Raw genomic sequence first — 20,627 nt, forward strand, 5'->3', positions numbered from 1 at the left:
AACAAATTCCACAAAGGCAACTACTGAATAATTTCAAACAAATAAAAATACCCTGTATGTACTGGAAATAGGAATTATTGGTTGTATACTAAATGAAATAATATGTGCAAAATTGCTTGGGGTCAAACCAGATAGCACGATAAAATGGAGTCAAGCTAAAGGTAAAATTATCAAGAAATACAGTTTGGCATGTTTTATTCTCTCAAGTACCTTGGAGACACGATGTTAGCTTATTTTATATACATTCATCTTCCATTGTTCAATGGAACTGCCCTCAACACTAAGCAGCTAAAGCAAATAATATAATTATCCGACACAAACGAACAGTAGGAATACTTTGTAAAGTAGGATACATAACAACTCACTATGCAGATGCCATCTTTAAATTCATACACTCATTTCTAAATACACTATCCTTAATAGTGTTTGTTGCTAATAATGCAAATCTGTTTTGGATTAGCTGCAACTTACACAACCACAATGTAAGATACACAATTTACATGTAGGTATTGCTTCATTTCTAAGGCTCAGGGTGGGGTTCTGTATTCTGATGCAACGGGTCTACCGCTTTCACCACGAGACAAAACATGAAATCAGTGATCCTGTACAAAACAAAATCAAAAACATTTCGTTCCCGCTGCTCTTAAAAAATAACAATATGATTTGGTAATTTTAAGGACTGAAGATTCCTTTCATTTACAGGCTGTGTTCCATAAATCTCATCATGAAAGAGAGCATTCAGGCATGTGGAATGAGTAAAATAATACATAGATCAGCAGAAGCAGCCACCACGGCAGGCTCCTTCTGTAAAGTATACTAAAAACCAAATGCAATTTGCGTTAATCTACTAACATTCGTTATTAAGGGACTCACTATCTACAAAATTTGCTCCAAAAAGTTTTTCTCCTGACTTGAATAGTTCCTATTTTTTACTTTTTAGAGCTTTTTTGAAAAATTAGAAACGTGTTTTTCAACACTCTTTTGTTTTATTTTGTTTTAGGATGCAAAAAACAACTGGGGTCATATGCGCCCAAGCCAAAACTACAGAACACGAAAACAGAGGGGAGTTAAAAAACAAGTGAACGGCAATCCCAACTGACAGAAGAGAGGACAGCTAAAAACAGGGACGTGAAGAAAGGGCTACTAAAGACACCATACAGAAATGGAGGTCCAAAACTAAAAATTAGCCGGCCGCGGTGGTCTCGCGGTTCTAGGCGCACAGTCCGGAACCGTGTGACTGCTACGGTCGCAGGTTCGAATCCTGCCTCAGGCATGGATGTGTGTGATGTCCTTAGGTTAGTTAGGTTTAAGTAGTTCTAAGTTCTAGGGGACTGATGACCACAGCAGTTGAGTCCCACAGTGCTCAGAGCCATTTGAACCATTTTTTGAACTAAAAATTAAATGGCCTTCACCTTACTGCTCTGATGTATAAAAACTAAAACACAGTCGACAGCCCACACATAATTTGTTAAAATGGCTGATAGCTCAGACAACAAACCCTAGCGAGAACATAAACGGTTAAAAAATGGACATTCTGTCAGGAAGTGGCAGACAGTTAAAACTTGGGCACAATGTGGACAAAATGGTGGGGGAGTGCCACTTATCAAATGATGATGGCTAAAAAGGCAGTGCCCAGTACGCAACCTAGATAAAATGATCTCCTCCCAGCAGGGGGGGGGGGGGGGGGGCCAAGAGGACGTCGTCCAAGCCACTAGGAGAGGCTTAATAATCCTGAGCTTATTCCCACGAAGGGAGGACCAATGGCGATGCCAAAGGGACAACACCTCCTCACAGATGGCAATGCAGAGATCATTGGAGGGAATATAGGAACGAGTGGGTTGAGGTACGAGGACTGCAGCCTTGGCAGCAGCTTCATTTCCTGGCAGACCGACATGACCAGGAACCCAAATAAACTTCACAGTGGCTCCACCAAGAATGAGCAAGTGAAAGTTTTCCTGGACCCGTTGCACTAAGGGATGGGTGGTGTACAGCACACATAGACGTTGAAGGGCACCCACAGAGTCTGAGCAGAGGATACAATTGAAAAGTCTGTGTCGCCAGATGTACTCCGAGGCCTGATGTAGGGCGAAGAGCTTGGCTGTAAATGCTGAGCAGTGTGCCAGAAGCCAATATACAGGGTGATTCAAAAAGAATACCACAACTTTAGGAATTTAAAACACTGCAACGACAAAAGGCAGAGCTAAGCACTATCTGTCGGCGAATTAAGGGAGCTATAAAGTTTCATTTAGTTGTACATTTGTTCGCTTGAGGCGCTGTTGACTAGGCGTCAGCGTCAGTTGATGCTAAGATGGCGACCGCTCAACAGAAAGCTTTTTGTGTTATTGAGTACGGCAGAAGTGAATCGACGACAGTTGTTCAGCGTGCATTTCGAACGAAGTATGGTGTTAAACCTCCTGATAGGTGGTGTATTAAACGTTGTTATAAACAGTTTACAGAGAATGGGTGTTTGTGCAAAGGGAAAAGTTCTGGACGGCCGAGAACAAGTGATGAAAATGTAGCACGCATCCAGCAAGCATTTGTTCGCAGCCCAGGAACATCAACTCGCAGAGCTAGCAGAGAGCTGCAAATTCCACAGTCAACTGTATGGAGAGTCCTACGAAAAAGGTTAGTTATGAAACCTTATCGTCTGAAATTGGTTCAAGCACTGTCTGCAGCTGATAAGATTAAAAGAATCAATTTCTGTGATTTTATCCTTGCTCAAATGGAAACAGATGAATCTTTCGTTTCAAAGATTCTGTTTAGTGATGAAGCAACTTTCCACACTAACGGGAAAGTCAACCGTCACAATGTCTGTATATGGGGCGCTGAGAATCCGCGGGAAACAACTCAGTATGAACGTGACTCGCCTAAGGTGAACGTTTTCTGTGCCATTTCAGCCAATAAAGTTTTTGGTCCCTTTTTTTTCGAAGGTGCTACTGTAACTGGACTACAGTATCTGGAGATGTTAGAGAATTGGCTGTTCCCTCAGCTCGAACAAGAAGCACAACAATTCATATTTCAGCAGGACGGAGCGCCACCACATTGGCACTTATCTGTCCGTAACTACCTGAACATCAACTACCCGAGGCGATGGATCGGCCGCCAGGCAGCCCGTGACAGAGCACTTCATCACTGGCCTCCAAGAAGCCCTGATCTTACCCCCTGCGATTTTTTCTTATGGGGGTATGTTAAGGATATGGTGTTTCGGCCACCTCTCCCAGCCACCATTGATGATTTGAAACAAGAAATAACAGCAGCTATCCAAACTGTTACACCTGATATGCTACAGAGAGTGTGGAACGAGTTGGAGTATCGGGTTGATATTGCTCGAGTGTCTGGAGGGGGCCATATTGAACATCTCTGAACTTGTTTTTGAGTGAAAAAAAAAAACCTTTTTAAATACTCTTTGTAATGATGTATAACAGAAGGTTATATTATGTTTCTTTCATTAAATACACATTTTTAAAGTTGTGGTATTCTTTTTGAATCACCCTGTATAAAGATGTGGGCACCAATGACCAGGGCACACCCAACACCACGGTCAGTCTGAGAGCCATCATTGTACACAAAGGTACTAATACGAAATTCCATGCGAAGGTCGTGAAACTGAAGGCTACAGAGTGAGGCTGGAATAGTGTCCTTAGGAAGCGAGTGAAGGCCAAGGTTAACATGGGCCACTTCACGAAGCCAAGGTGGTGAAGGGTTCACACCCACTGTGAAAGTTGCAGGTAGTATGAAGTTAAGCTGCTGAAGCAAGTGCTGAAAGCAGACTCTAGGAGGTAACAGAGAAGAGGGACGCACTCCATAATGGCGATCAAGGAATCATCAAAGAAGGAGGTATACGATGGGTAGCCACGCATGGCAGACAAATGGCATGCATACACGCTGAGGAGAAAGTCACGGCAGTAGGACAGTGGTAGTTCAGCAACTTCAGCATACAGACTCTCAACTGGGCTAGTGTAAAAGGCGCCAGTGGCCAAACGGATGCCACAATGGTGGATAGTGTTGAGACTGTGTAAGAGGGATGGATGTGCAGACACATAAACAAAGCACTGATAGTCTAGTTTCGAATGGACAAGGGACCGGTACAAATGGAGGAGGGTGGTTTGATCGGCACCCCAGGAAGTACCATTGAGGACATGTAGGGCATTGAGGAACTGCATACAGCGGACTGCTGCCAGGTAAGACATATGGGAGGACCAAGAGAGTTTCCTATCGAGCATGAGCCCCAGGAATTCCGTAGTTTCAATGAACGGAAGGGCAACAGCCCCAACATGTAAAGATGGTGGGACAAAAATTTACACCGCCAGAAATTCATACAGACAGTTTTGTCAGTGGAAAAACGAAAGCCATTGTCGATGCTCCAGGAGTAAAGATGATCAAGACATCATGAAGACATCACTCAGTGAGACAGGTCCGTGGAGAACTGCAATAGACGGCAAAATTGTCAACAAAAAGGGAGACAGGGATGCCCAACGGGAGACAGGACATTAAGAGGTTAATGGCGATAGCAAAGAGGACAACACTCAGGGCGGAACCCTGAGGCACACCGTTTTCCTGGATAAAGGTGTCCGACTAGGCAGACCTACATGCACCTTGAAAACTAGGTCTTTTAAAAATTCCTGAAGGAAAAAGGACAGGCAGCCACAGAAGCGCCACATGTAGAAAATACGGAAGATACCAGTCCTCCAACAGGTGCTGTAGGCCTTCTCCAAATTGAAAAACACGGTCACAGGCTGATATTTCCACAGAAAACCATTCATAACATGGGTAGACAAAATAACAATATGGTCAACTGCAGAATTCTGCACTTGAAATCCACACTGTGCAGTCGTTAGCAAACTGCGAGACTCGAGCCACCATACCAGCTGGGAATGAATCATATGTTCCATCACCTTGCAAACACAGCTTATGAGAGAGATGGGGCAGTAGCTAGAAGGAAGGTTTCTGTCCTTATTGGGCTTAGGTATGGGTATGACGGTGGCTTCATGCCAATGTCTGGGAAATGTGCCCTCTGCCCAGACGCAGTTGTATGTGTTAAGCAGAAAGTGCTTGCCCGCAAGAGGAAGGTGCTGCAACATCTGAAAGTGGACAGTGTCTGTCCCTGTGGCGGAGGATTGGGGTGAACTGAGAGCATGATCTAGCTCCCTCATAGTAATGGCGGCATTGTAGCACTCACGATTCTAAGAAGATAAGGGTATCACCTGAGCCTCTGCCGCTCATTTCCAATGGAGGAAGGCAGGGTGATAGTGGGAAGAGCTCGAAATATCCGCAAAATGGCAGCCCAAGGTGTTGGAGATAGCAATAGCGTCCACAATAACATCATCCGCTCCTTTCAGGCTGGAAATTGGCAAATGGATTTTGATCCCAGAGAACCGTTGGAAGTTGACCCACATGACAAAGGAAGGGGTGGAACTGTTAAAAGAAATGGTGAATGAAAGCCATTAGCTTTTTTGCTGTCCCGAAGAACACGACAACACTCTGAGCGCATCTGTTTATAATGAATGCAGTTTGCCATCGTAGGGCGACAGTTAAAAATGCGGACAGCACGTCTCCGTGCGCGAATTGCATCGTGGCATGCTTCAGTCCACCAAGCAACTGGGACACGACATCGTAAAGAGGAAGTGTGAGGAGTGGAACGTTCTGCAGCAGGAAGGACCCGTTTGTCAGATTTTCCACCTGCTCATCACAACTAGGGAAATCCTGTTCCAGGGAGGAGTAAAGGCTGCCAGTCAGCCTTAGTAAGCTGCCATTTGGGTGTACACGCAGGCAGCATAGGAACCAGCAAATGGATAGCAATTGGGGAATGGTTGCTCGAGTAAGTGTCAGAAAGAACGGACCACTCAAGACGTTGGGCAAGCTGGGCAGTGCAGAAGGATAGGTCCAAATGGGGATGGGTGTGTGAGGAGTCAGAAAAAAATGTGGGTGCTCCAGTGTTAAGGCAGAAGAGGTTGAGTTGATTAAGAAGGTCAACCAAGAAGGCACCTCTCTGACAGGTTCTAGGAGAACCACTAAGGGGATGATGCACATTTAAGTCACCAAGTAGCAGAAATGGGGGAGGTAGCTGCCCAATAAGCTGAAGGAAGTCTGCCCTGGGGACATCGGGACAGAAATGGTACAGAGGGAAAAAGTCAGGTGGGGAAGGAAAAGAGGAACTGCAACAGCTTGAAAGTGGGTAGTCAGGGAGATGGGTTGACTACGAACATCATCCCATACCAGCAGCATGACGCACCCATGAGCTGGACTGTCGACCTCAGGGGAAAGGTCAAAACAAACCGGGAAGAAATGTGAAAGCTGAAAGCGGTTGTGAGCACGCAATTTCATTTCCTGAAGGGAGAGTACAAGGGGACGCTGTGATGTTAAAAGCACCCGTATATCCTCTTTGTGGGACCGAAGGCAGCAAACGTTCCATTGAAGGAGAGTCATGATGACGAAGAGATGAACGGGTGTCACCTCGGCGACTGCCAAGTTACAGCCTGCGAATAGTCGCTGCTGCAGGGCACAGAAGTAGGATTCTGCTCCAAGGGGTACACAGAAGCATTGGCTTGCTTGTGCTGTTGGTCCAATGCAGAAAAACGGTTGGTGGGGCGCACCAGCGACATAGAGGCCAGCCAGGCTAAGGTATCACATGACAACACCATCGAAGAGGGTCTTCGAGTCAGCGAAGGAGAATACCGTTTGCCTTTGGTGGACTTCTTCGAGCCTTTCTGGTTAGCAGAGGAAGACTCGGGTGTTGTTTGGCTGGAGGGATGTAGGAAGTTTTCACAGGAGTACTCCTTCTGTCTTTTCCTGTCTGCCAGGTGTGTACTTGGCGGCTGCGCTCCTTGAGGTGAGAGTCTGATGGCTTGTTGCACAGCTGGACGGAGGGATGGCGATGTCACCTTGACACTAGGCGATTTCACAACTTCAGAACTGAATCTGAGGTCGCAAGTCTGCATGGCCATCCCTTCATGGAGTAAGGGTAACAAGAACAGAGTTATAGGTGCCGGACGGGAGAATGTAGAGTTTGCGACTAGCCAATAACTTGCGAGTGACTGGGTAGGGCACTTTTTCCTTTACCCAGGTCTCTTGGACAGCCTGCTCATCAAGATAAACGGGACAATCCCAAAAGGAGGTGGTGTGACTGCCATTGTAGTTGATACAGTGGGGAGAAGGACACGGACAATCACCCTCGTGCACATCCTTACCACAGGTTACACTTTTGACTGAGTGTCAGCAAGATGTTCTATTGTGGCTGAAACAATGACACTGGTAGCGGTGCATCAGGTTCAGAGTACAGTCGGACCGAGTTAATTTCATAGCCTGCTTTGATCTTAGACAGAACCACCACTCTATCAAAGGTAAGAAAAAGAGTGCGGGTGGGCACTAAGGTGGAATCTATCTTTTTCATCATCTGATGGACGGCAATGACACCCTGTTCAGAGAGGTAAGATTGGATTTCGGGCTCGGTTAGATTGTCAAGCAGCCTAGTGTAAACAGGCCTCCACGAGGGGAGGCACCCACCTTAGGTGATTGTTCACACCTCGGGTCACACCACCCTAACACCTGACAGAGGGACCAATCGGCAATTTGGGAACTTGCAGTTCAGGCAGTCACCCCTCCGTGGGCCTGGCCTGTACCAGGGGGTATGTGCAAACCCTACCTGTCTACTCAGGGCTGGGAATTACAGGTTACCCAGTCATCTGTTATGCATCAGACGGGTAGGCCGGCCTTCAGGAGCACACAGGGAGGAAGACTACAAAGAGGAACCTCAAACACTGGAGCAGGGGAATGAGTGGAGAAGGGAAACAAAAGAAGGAAAAGGGAATGAAAAACAGTTATGAGACTGTTCTTATGTCGGCGAGAGACAATGGGGAACATTCCCAATAACACCCCAGACATGTTCCCCAAGGGAGGGAAAAAAGAATAGCAAAAGGATAGACATGTAGCATGGTAGGGAAAAGATGCTGCAAAGGCTGTGGCCCTGTGGTAGCCAAGCACAAACCTGCCAAAGAGTGGCGAGCCCCCTGAGGGGTCAATACTCTTTTGAGTGCAGAAAACTGATGTGTAATTGAAGTAAAAGTAAAATTGCATTCTGAGTGCATTTCAGAGGCTCCAGTTGTGAATAGAACAATGCAGCCTGTGTTGAGTGTTCAGTCTGTCAATATTCCTCAAAGGATCATTTCAGGTTTAGATTGTGCACTTAATGTCACTTAAGAAACAGAAGGGTTGGCAGCATGAGAAGTTGCTTGCCAAATTGGTATACACCACAGTAATATTGTTCAAAAATTCAACCATTACCGCGAGACACAAAACACTGAAGTAGTCAATCATGGTCCAGAACATCACTGCTACCAAACACTACCTGCAAAATTATGGTTTGTAAGCATTCTGAGGAAAATCCAGTAGAACTGTGTGCTGCCTTTAAGGAGACACCTGGAAAGGCCCTGTTGACCCATAAAGCATGTAACCCTCTCCATACAATCATTTGTCCCACTAGGCACACATCATGGAACAGTACAAACCTAAGTACAGTGGTGTACACAGAAACACCTGGAATGGATCTGCATCTGTAATGTCAGGTTCACTACATTGATGAGTGCAGGATTTGCCAGACAATTCGTGCCCGTCGTAGAAGCATGTGAAGGCAGCCAGATACTAATGCACAACACAAACATGCATTAGAATAGGTTCAGCTGGGAGGAAGCTCAGTCCTGTTTTGGGTTAGAATCACATGCAGAGGTTAAACACCGATAACACAATGGAGGAGAATTTGAGGGCTGTATAGTATTGGGAGAGGGTCCTCCAACCTATTACCTTGCCACACAGCCAATATTTCAGTAATGGGTTGTTCTTTTGAGACAATAAAGTATGAGCACATTATGCCCATTTTGTGAAAACCTTCCTCCAGGAGGCAGGAATATCACCAAATGGAATGCCCTATTGTATCTGCTACCACGAATCTGACTGATGACGCTTGCGACCAGTCAAAACTTGCAGTGCACCACTGTAGCAAGACCCCCCCCCTCCCCTCTCCTTGTAAACAAGTGGACTTCAGGAAGATGCCAGTCACAGACAGGTCAGGCTAGAGTAGCATCATCTCAACCACACTGTAGACAGCAGGCCAAGGAGAACACAAGCACATGTTAAAATGCACCTGATGGGGCCTCAGAAGGGTTTTTCTTTCATTTCCTGCTTCCCTCAAACCTTTGCCCACAAGCAATCATAGTCGTGAAAGTTGTGCAAAACATTTTTTTTTTGAGGCACTTATACCCTGTAGCACTACTTGGTTGTGGTTTTTACACAATATTTCAAACTAAGCAATGTTTATACAGAACATAATTAGGTGTCTGTATACAAGAAAAGTAATGTGAACATTGTGTTAAATGAAATTTACGTCTTTGACTCCAAAGGTATTGACAAAACACGGCTAGTAAAATAATCTTTTTCTATAGTTTTAATGTTAAGAGATCTGCAATTTTCTGTGCAATGTCTCCTGGCAACTTAAGGTTTTTGCATGAGAATGTGAAAATCTTATCCGAGAGCCAGATAGGAGTGTGTAGTCAATCCAGAAATGATTTATACTTCACTATGTTAGTTGAATTTCACAGTTCATCCTAATTTCATTCTTATCATTAAACACAAATACCAATAGGAAGTAAATGTATTGGTACGTGAATGTCCAACAAAATGCCTCTGTAAGATGTTCAACCATGAACTTTGCTCAATATTCTTACGGCACGCTTCTGTAAAATAAATGTGTTTTTGACTTTAGCTGCATTCCACCAAAGATTATGCCATAAGACAGTACTGAATGCAAATATGCTACCAATCCCACCCGCATGTCAACACAGTGAGAGAAATTTCTATGTCCGAACTTCCTGCGACAGAACAAAGCTGCTTGGTTAACTTAACCACACACTGGAATGACCTCTGTTTGCTATCCATCTCAATCACAAAAATTCAGGTATGGAGTTTCAGTTAACATGTGCCCACTGATCTGTATTTCTGATACCTGTAGGCCCTAAGTAATTTTGATTTGTTTTGGACTTGAATAACAAGAGTCTCAGTATGATTAAGAGTTAAGCTGTTTACTGTCAAGCAGTTGTGATCATGTGTCACTACTGTCTTGGCTGTGTCTGCTACACATCTGTTTGAGCCATGTACCAATATACTGGTATCATCTACCAACATAACAGTTTGGTCTGTTTGGTGAATCACAGTTGGTAATATCCACTGTAATGAAACATCTATTTATGCAAATGTCATGAACTGTTATTCTTTGATAAATATCAATACTGTTATACAGATTAGATTAGTACTTGTTTCATAGATCATGAATACGACACTTCGTAATGATGTGGAACATGTCAGGCTAATAAAAGGTGTCTATACAAGATATTACATTACACAAAATATTACATGACACTCAATATTTTTATTTTATTTATTTATTTTATTTACTCAGATAGTAGACAATAAACAATAACTTTTTTCAATGTTTCATCATTTTTTCCTAAGTACTTCCTTTCCTATTAATTTTGCTGTGTTAAGCTTAATCTATGTAGCCACAAGTAGTTAACAGCAGTTTGGTCATGTTAGTTATTTAGTTTCTAACAGCCACTTTTCTTTTGCTAACACACAGTTTGAGAAGTGTCACATCACTAAAGATTTGTTCTGCAGTATATATTTTTAACGGGTGTAATGACAAGAAATTTCAACATAATTTCTTTACAGTGGAACACCAATGTGTCAATTTCTGTTACACTGTTGATTCCCTAGTTGATAACTTGTAGCTGAATACAGAGATGTCTGCCAAAACAGCAGCTACTTTGTCAGCTTAAATTAGGTTAACAAGATGGGGATTTCAACATTACTTCTCCTAAATTTACTTCAGTGTCTTAGGTACTACTCTAATTTGATGATACTAATATAAGCAGTGAACTGTGAAAATTTCATGTCTGTTACCTTTACATTATTCCTACCGAGTACGATACTCATTATCATACACAGAATTTCCTGTTCATGGAGGTGTATGTAAAGAGAGTTTAATTATATTTACATTTGTCATTTCATTAATACTGCATAGGTTGGCAACATCAAATACTGGGTGATGCAACAAAACTAAAAATTACTTAAGGTGTAGTTTATAGTTTGGGGAATAAATGAGTGAGTTGTTTAACATTCAGTATAAACCTTTTAATTAATGCTAGCTTGACATGGAACCTGCAGGGCTCTCTGGTAATGTGAAAGGTCATAAATTAAGTCTTAACTTGAAAACTGCTAAAGCAGGAAAGAAATTCAGTGTAATTTAAATGAAGTTTATGGTGAATTAACGCTGGATTGAAGTATAGTTTCGTTTTGGTTTACTCAAATCCATAGTGGCTACACAGGTATAAATCATGACCAGGAAGGCCAAAAAGAACTGTTTCAAAAAGTTTCAAATTTAAGGCAAACACTATGGCGTAAGATTGTCCTGTGATGAGTGTGAAATTTTTTGAGACAATAAGATTATTTGAAAAAGAGAAAGATTTCCATTCGGTTGGACCCCCACTCCTCAAATACTGAACACAAGCAGAAATCGTTATTTCAACATTCCTAAAGCGATTCAACAATTAACAATAACGTATCCTGTATACAGTTGTATTTATGAAATACAGATTACACACTAAGCCAGAGATAAAATCACAGACCATGTACAGCAGCTGTCTAGCCTCCTCAAAACCAAACCTCAACATGTTCATTATAAAGATGCTTTGGTTACAACTATCACAGAAATGATTATCTTTGTTCACTATTAACAGGACACATACGGTCATTTATAGCTAATGTTACCAGAATTTATATTATCTTGCTGCAAAAAACAGAAGAAAATAGAACATGCCAGTTACTCAAGACTGGGGCTACATGCTCTATAACACTCAATGGAACATCAGAAATATTTCAAACCAACAGTCTATGCTGGTTAATGTACTAGTGATCGGGTATACCACCCGTCTGTTTTGACCCATGATGTAGTTGCATTGTGCCGTGATGTGTTGTGTGACATCACTAAGCCAATGTGTGTGTTTTTGAGTGAAGTGGAATGCTGTAGAGGGCGCGGTGTATGAAGAGGTGGCGTGCTCTAGCGGTTTAATCTTGTAGTGGCAATGTGTTTCTGAGGTATGTTACTGTGTCATTTAGTGCACTACAGTCGATGTGATGTGGAGTGTACAAAATTACATGGTGGCACAATGGAATATGTTATGCATAAAACAGAATATAAGGTGTAAAATTTAAACTGTACTCTTAGGTGCCTGAGTAATCACTGAGTAAGCAGATCAATGTTTTTAATTAAATTATGAGAGAAGGGTGGTGGCTCAATCTTTATTAACATATTGCACATGTGACTCTGTTATTAATAAACGTTGATCTCTCTATCTTCTCCCATGATTTCATTAAAAACATTGATTCATATACCTTCTCCCACAATTTAATTAAAAAGCATTGATCCACTTATGATGTTCTTTATTTTCTCATGGGTTCCACTGTCTTGTGCTATCCGACTCCTCATTCATCATGTTCACTTCCCATAATTCACCACACATACTGTTACCAACTGAAACACATTACAGAGCAGCCACTGACACCGTAATTATACTTTTACCCTAAGGCTGAGCAATATGGCTGAGCTGGAAATTGGGATACTGGCTTTTGTAGTTGGAAGTGGGAGGAGGCATGGTTATTGGTAACCTGGTCTACTGTTGCGCTATATAGGTGAACTTGAGAATGGGACACAGGCTTCTGTAGTTGTAGGGGGGCTTTACTGATATCCTGGTGTAGAGTTGAGCTATATAGGTGAACTGGAGATTGGGTAAAAGCTATTGTAGTTGTTCTTCGCATCCTGGTCTAGAGTTAACTGGAGATTAGGATACCATGATCTTATGGCATATTTTATATGGTTTTGTCAAGTTTTATTTTTTGGCAGTTTCAAGTGTCTTGTTCTTTTCAGTGTTGCATCTTGAACGGCAGTGTTGTTTTTATTAATGAATTTTTAGTTTGCCCCTGACCAAAACTCTCTTTTACCCTGCAGTTGTTATGCTAACTTTCGTTGAGTTCTGTCAGATATTGGTTCGCATGGTATTTGTATATTTGTCGGTGTTACATTCGATGTTTCGGATATGGTCAAAGTAGGGGTTTTCGGCATGGTGATGGCATCATTGGTCAAAGCAGACCAGTGGTATCCCAGTTTCTATTAATCTGCAGTAGATCTTGTTGTCCCTGTAGTCTGGACATGTCAATCACACTGTTTGTTCCCATAGTAGAAACAACCTATACAATGACACGAGCAAATTGATCAGAGGTACAAACAAAAGGAATGGTAAAAAAAAAAAAAAAAAAAAAAAGGAATGGTCAAAAAAGTTTCCTCTAAAATTGCTGAATAATACCAAAACTTAAAAATAAGGTTAACATACATAACATAATGTTCAAATTTTGTATGTGCATACTTAAGAGGGAGTAATGAGAAAAACAGCATTTTGCAGCACTTTTTTTAAAGTGCTAGAATGCAGTAATTTTTTCCTCTACTTGCAATTTCTGATTCTGATGATAAAGTTCAAAATGGCTCTGAGCACTATGGGACTCAACATCTTAGGTCATAAGTCCCCTAGAACTTAGAACTACTTAAACCTAACTAACCTAAGGACATCACACACACCCACCATGCCCGAGGCAGGATTCGAACCTGCGACCGTAGCAGTCCCGTGGTTCCAGACTGCAGCGGGGAAAAAAAACACACCTGAGTTAACCGAGCAGATGCAACGAACAAAAACGACCAAAATGTGATTTCAAAAAAGAAGAAGAAGAAGAAGAAGAAGAAGAAGGAGGAGAGAATTGGATGTCATCAAACTGGATTTAGAGCAATGTCAAATACGAGCATCAGCTTTGACCAGTGACATAGGAAGCATGCAACAAATGCTGTAAACAATACAGTGACTATAATGTGATATTAGCAATTTTTCAAAGAGGTTATGCTACAGATCAGTCTCTCCCCACAACCAACTGTTTTTAAATAACTGTTGCCTTCGCCAATTCACAACCCAACTATCACCTCCCAACCTAACCTGTACCTTGGGCCAAGCTACATATCTACCTGTCACCACAACCAGTTTTTTATCTTTTCATATTCATATTCACTGGCTTCAACAGACAACAAAACTGTTAATACATGCACCAAAAGGTGATATGACAGCAGCCTTTAACATTATGTCACTGGCCAAAGCTGACAACTCATGTCAAACATTACTCCTGACCCTGTCACAGACCTTGTACAACCCATCAGCACTATAGCGAGTGGAAGACAGAACAACACACCACACATGTACATCGATCCACCACACATCACAGAGATTAGCTTGGGAACAGAAACATCTGCTTTCCAAGAGAACCACTACTGAGGCAACTTGTGGAGACATTCGTGTGTGTAGTATGTTTACACAAGGTGAAATGAGTTACATTATATGCTGTGACACATGATAATGCTCATATTCAGTTGGCATCAAACCACCTGCAGTTCAGTCTGTAACTAAGACAAGGTTTAAATGAGAATATTTAAAGCCACAATTTTAAACCTAAAAAGGGTATTCCCAGTCATCATTGTACAAAACGCAATCTGCCATGACAGAAAGATTTAGTTAATCTGCTGTAGTTTGTCATTTTGTTCCTCCAGTTACTATTATCCCCACTCACAATAGCCAATAGCACCTAAATGGATATGGTGTGTTGTTGTAGTGCAAGAAGCCCTTGTTGACACGTCTCATTTCCACAGTTTCCTACATGGCCTGATACCTAGTGACAAGACAATCAACTGGTTTTTCACTCAGTCAGTTTTTTCAGTTGAACAAAACAAACGAATGAAACTAGTCACCACAGCCACATCAGCTATATGAATGTTTTTCACTTAATATAAGACAACTGATAGACAAGTCTCTCACCGTTACATCTGTTATATGAATGTTTTTACCCAATCTCTGGGTTTGAATGATCAGACTTCACGATTATACCTGAACCATGATTAGGGTTGCCAATATTTTGAAAGACAAATAACATACCTTATTTCAAGGAGACGTGAATATAAAGTATATTTCTTAAAATGTTAAGATTGTTTGCAGAAAATATCATTTTACACATTTCACACTAAGGAACTCTTGGCAGACCATTACTGGATTCTGTACAATCTGTGAATACCAACTGATGTGCTGAAAAAAAAAGGTTACTACTTAGACAAACTCTGAAAAGAAAGCTCGGCGAATAGTCCTGTAACATTAATGTAGATGAACTATGAATTTCAGTTACCTTACTGCCCTTTGAAATAGTCCTTCCCATAACTATGAACTGCCGAGCTCTGTGATACATGTCCTGGAAACTTTGCACAAAGTCTTCCTTTGGGATGGTATTCAAAAGCCGCGCCACGTTTCATTGGATGTCGGGAATATCGTCAAATCTCTTTCCTTTCAAAGCAAGTTTCCGTTGAGGGAATAGGAAGAAGTCTGGAGAATTGAGATCCGTCGAGTATGGTGGATGTTCAAGTTGAACCGTTTTTTTGCCAGGAACTGTTTGGCAATATTGGCTGTGTGGGCGAGCGTTGTCGTGAACAAAAACCAGGAACCTTGTTTGTACTGAGGTCGTAACCTATGTAGACGTTGCATGAAACGGGTTAAAATTTCAATGTACCGTGCAGCATTCAAAGTCATTCCCTCAGGTAGAAATTCCTTGACTATTGGAAAAGGTGATGGGCATCGTTTTTATGCGTGATTTTGCGGCTCTGACCTTTTTCTGACAAGGTGATGTTGGAGAACACCATTCCACGGTTTGCCTTTTCGTTTAAGGGTCGTACCGGAGACACCAGGTTTCATCCTCAGTGACAATACAGTTCAAGAAATTGGGTGTCGCATCCACCATTTTTGACAAAATCCTGTGAAGCCTCTAAAAGTGCCTGCTTCTGATCGTCAGTCAAGTGATGTAGCACAAGACTACAACACATTTTCCTCTTGATTAACTCCCGGGTAAGGATTTGTCACATGGATTCACGGTTCATCTGCACTTCATCCGCTATCATGCGCACAGTTAATCGACGTCATTCGTGATTAATGTCCTCACTTTCTCAATATTTTTGTCACTGAAGGCAGTCACCGGTCATCTGCCACGGGGATTGTCAGAAACACTTTCCCGGCCTCCCTGAAAAAGGGCGTACCACTCGTACACATTCATGGACAGTTCTTGATCCCCATAAACACGTACCAGCATTGAATGCATTTCTTTTGGTGTCTTGCCAAGCTTACAACAAAACTTTAAATTCATCCTTTACTTGTTCATTGTCCTGTTCTCAGTTCAAAATCAATGCACTAAACAAGCACTTCGTCCAACAGGTCTAACACAGAACACACACGATGCTCAACTGAACTGCGGTGGGGACAGGTTGTCAACTCTGGCCAGTACACAGGTGCAGCATTGTGAGTCGCCAGTCTTGTCCGATCGACCGTTCTGACTTCATTCATCGAACTTTATTATCAGAGGTTGTATTAACCTCACTCACCCACCTCCTCCAGCAATTTTTGTGCCTGCTGCACAGAAAGGAGCGCAGCCAGCCTCCTGGGTGGTCAGGAGAGCAGCTGAACACAAGAGGGAGCGAATGCCTGTTGGTAACAGGTGGCTGTAGCCTGCACCACCTCTCCACTGTTCCTGCTGCCCTGAGTGGCAGCGCACATGATGTGAGATGTACCATGTTGCCCCTTGCGATCAGAGGGGTACGAACATGGTGTCAAGACTGTTTACGGTGATGGTTTAACAATGAGACTAAAGTACCAATATACGATTATGAATAGTATTTCTTCATGCTCATGAAATATATCTGCTACTTTTCAAAGGCTATTAAATGTAAACAGGTTTGTGTAGATGAATATGACATGTAGGCCTATATATATAGTTGGTAATGGAATTTTCTGCGTAGTATATTCACTTCCCACACAAACAAATGGCAAGAGCTAAATTCAAATTGTTTGTGATTACTGGAAATCATCACAGTGAGATGCAATGAAAACAGTTGCTAATTTTCCCAATATTCATTTTTTTTTTTCCCACATAGCTATTCATTCATCATTTTGAGAGAAACCAGTGTATCAGACAAACCATATGAAAATATTTGACCCAGTCCATTGCAGTTGTGCATGTTGACTGAATTATTCTTTCTTTCTTTTCAGTGAAACCAATCTGCAGTTTTTCTGTCAGTTGAACCATGTACCTATTATTTCAACTGAAATCATTCTTTAGTGTATTAGTTGGCGGAGCTCTCCATTCATTCTTCCGATTGAAGTCTGCAGCGCTTTTGTTAGTTGAACTATAACAGGAGTACAATCAGGGCACACAAACCCCCAGAGGTACAGCTTAGATGTTAAGGCATCTCAGGCTGTACACCATAGTTAAAGTAAACATTATACATACATATTCATTTAAGTATGTGCTGAATAGACTGATTCTTCATTTCATCATTCAAAGATGGTTAATATATTGCTGTGTATTAGTTGGCTCCAGATGCACGTAATTAAACTGGTGTATTGGTGGGCCTGAAAGTTCAGCAATGGCTACAAATTTGAGCAGATAAGTTTTCTTATGAGTAGGCCTAATTCAACCATTACTTAAAACTACAACCGAATGAGTTGACTGTTTTCCAACAACCAACTGACTCTGTTGTTTTCATTTGGTTGTACCCATCACTACTGGCACCCAGTACATTAATGCATGCTTTCCTCTTGTGTTCTAGTATATGAAGGGTGTCTTGTACAATCTGCAATATTTCATCCGTGTACTGCTTGGAAGGGTACTTATCAAATCAGAAAAAAAGTAAATTATTGCACTGATCACACCACACCCATTCCGCAGCTTTTAGGATTGCATAAATTCTACGACAAAAGTCTATTTGTCTACAGTGGAGCAAACCACTATACAACTGCCGTTTGCCGTAACATTGAAGGCAGGAGTCACTATCAACTATTGTGGATTGTAACAGCAGGTACAGCCATAGCACTCGGCTGGTGTCTTACTTTCGGGAAGTAAATCTGGCTCACTGTTCCCAAACTGTGGGAATGGACAGCTAATACCCATCTGTGATGCCACAGAGAGATACGCAGGTTCCTTAGAGCCTGCTCTGTGTCATCTGTATGAGTTCTGGGCAAAGGGTGAACAGTCGTGGAGCCAGATAGCTTCCTATTGCTTCACTATCTCATGGAGTCCAGACCAGGACATATTGCTGCCATCATGGATAAACAGGAATATCTGGTACAGGTTGTCAGTTTAGATCAGTGATGTAGAAAATGAGCAACAAATGGTGCTAACAACACATTGACTATAGAATGATATCAGTGGTGATTTTTGCAAACAGGGTAAGCTACAGATCAATCTGTCAGCACAAACAGGCTTTTTTCACATTCGTCGGCTTTGTCAACTAACAACAAAACTGTGAATATAAACACAAAAATGTGATGTCACAGCAGTCATTAGCATTACGTCACTCGTCAAAGCCAATGACCTTTATCGAATATTCCTCTTGACCTGCCATCATTACGGTGGAAGGGGACACTTCAGGTTACAAGGAGAGCGAGTCAAATTCAGTTGCACAAGAATTTAAAGAACTAGGCAGTAAAATGATTACTCTTTAGAGCAACATTATGCTGGCATTGAGCAAATTATCAAGCTGCAAAAACATTTTATCGTTTCTTAGTGAATTAACAATACTAACAAACTTCAGTAGCAATTCAAACAGGGCAAGATTGTTCATTTGTGACATGGATTTTTTGGAATTTTCGCTTGTGTACATCGTAATAAACTAAACTGAGTTTAATGAGAGCAAAAATCACTCTTGTTAACGTGCAGAACGTTCTTGGAGATTACATTTTGGCTACAGGAGAAAATGTGTTATTATATGGTCTGTATTAATAGACACAGGACTACTACATTCATAATACGACATTGTGAATGAGATTCAATGTAGAAGAAAATAAAAAAAAGTTCTGACATATTTCACACCCTTGAGGAAATTCTAAGGGTTTATACAACAAACATTGTAACTAAATAAGGTCATGAAGGTAACTATTTTAAATTGAATATAATGAGGCCCTTTGCTTATACTGCTGCTGCTGTCATTTTTACAATTAATGTACAAGAAGGAAAGAAAGAAATAATAATAATAATAATAATAATAATAAAACCAATGGTTCAGCATCACACTAGTCACTACAGGCCAGGGTTACTGTTATTAATGCAACCTACAAAAATGTTTTTAGGTTTCTATTTTATTACAGTGTCAAATAAAAAAAGTATTGTATCTAGTATAATGAATACTACGCGATGAGTCGTTGCCTGGAACACTTCACTGTGGAAAAGTACTATGTCACTTCTGAGAACTGGTTTTGAACACTTGACATAGTTTTTAATACATAAAAATGCAGACAAATAAATCCACGACGCATCACTTTTGCCAATCTGAAAAGGTTCCGTTAGTGTGCACGAAACCCTTCAAAATAAACAAACCATAATACGTAACTGAACTGAGCAAACCACGTCTAAGGAAAGTATCCTCGATAACATGAGTTAAATCACATTTATATTGCAGAAAGGAACTGTATTCTTCTCGAATATTTATTTTTATTCTTACCCAGTGGCGTTACGGAATGTGTCATTAATAAACCGTGATGTGCCTGTCTATGTCCAAACATTGCAAACGGCACTCCAAATCTGCTGCTAATATTTGGTGGTCCTCTGCCGTCGCCGGATTGCGCCATTGTTAAGGTGTTAGGCAAGTCGTTTCATTGTGTTTGATTGATCGGTATTTGTGGAACACAACACTCTTTCAGTCCACATCACACAACACACAAAAACATCATTACCAAGTTCCATCTGTGTCAAATCCTGCAATCGCATATTATCTCTGACTCTTTTATTTACTATGTGCGTCAGAGATTGATACAGAATTCTTGACCAATTTGCAACGATTTGAAGAGTAGCTGGAACTCATATTTTCCACGATTTTTTACTAAAGGCATCCTTGTTGCAAAGAAATGAATAAGAAAACACCGAAAATCGTAACCAGCATCACGCCAGTTTTTCTTTTTTTTTACGAGACCTTGATTAATGAGAGTTATTGAAGGGAAGTAAAATACTTCGGGCAACAAGTGAATTTTCTCGTTTCTTTCTTCATCTTGTATGTGTAGAGAATTTTTCATCCTTTGCAGTAAAATGGGCGTCAACGCACTATAACATAATGATGGGGTTCATAGGGAAAACCGGTCAGCATGTCACACAGGAACTGCTTCAAGAAAACATATAACTTTTAATCTACACGAGCCCCTATGCAGTGCATGGGGGAAGGTACAGCCTACCAAAATTATAACCATTCAGTCCTATATCATTTTCTTACTGAGCGCGAGATAAACGACTGTCTCTATGCCTTGGTACGCACCCTAATCTCTATTTTTAGATTACATAGTCTCTAAATTGATCTATCAAGGTTTCGCGAGAACTACGTCTGTTCTTCTAAGGATTTCGATTTCATTTCTCCAAGCATTTCTATTACACTTTTATAAGGGCTATAGCAGTTTGTTACGATATTAGCACAC

The 20,627-nt window shown here is 41.5% G+C and overlaps 1 protein-coding gene across 1 annotated transcript in view; it reads right to left on the minus strand.

The window, feature by feature from the left end:
- Nucleotides 1-19,954, minus strand: part of LOC126419012 (RING finger and transmembrane domain-containing protein 2) — an 83,154-nt gene extending 63,200 nt beyond the window's left edge. The window contains exon 1 of the mRNA XM_050086066.1: nt 19,667-19,954. Coding sequence (XP_049942023.1) covers nt 19,667-19,793 — 127 coding nt within the window. The 5' untranslated portion in view covers nt 19,794-19,954. The remainder of the gene's footprint in view (nt 1-19,666) is intronic.
- Nucleotides 19,955-20,627: the final 673 nt, after the last annotated feature.

The sequence above is a fragment of the Schistocerca serialis genome, chromosome 9 (assembly GCF_023864345.2).
Source record: "Schistocerca serialis cubense isolate TAMUIC-IGC-003099 chromosome 9, iqSchSeri2.2, whole genome shotgun sequence".
NCBI classification, from domain to species: domain Eukaryota; kingdom Metazoa; phylum Arthropoda; class Insecta; order Orthoptera; family Acrididae; genus Schistocerca; species Schistocerca serialis.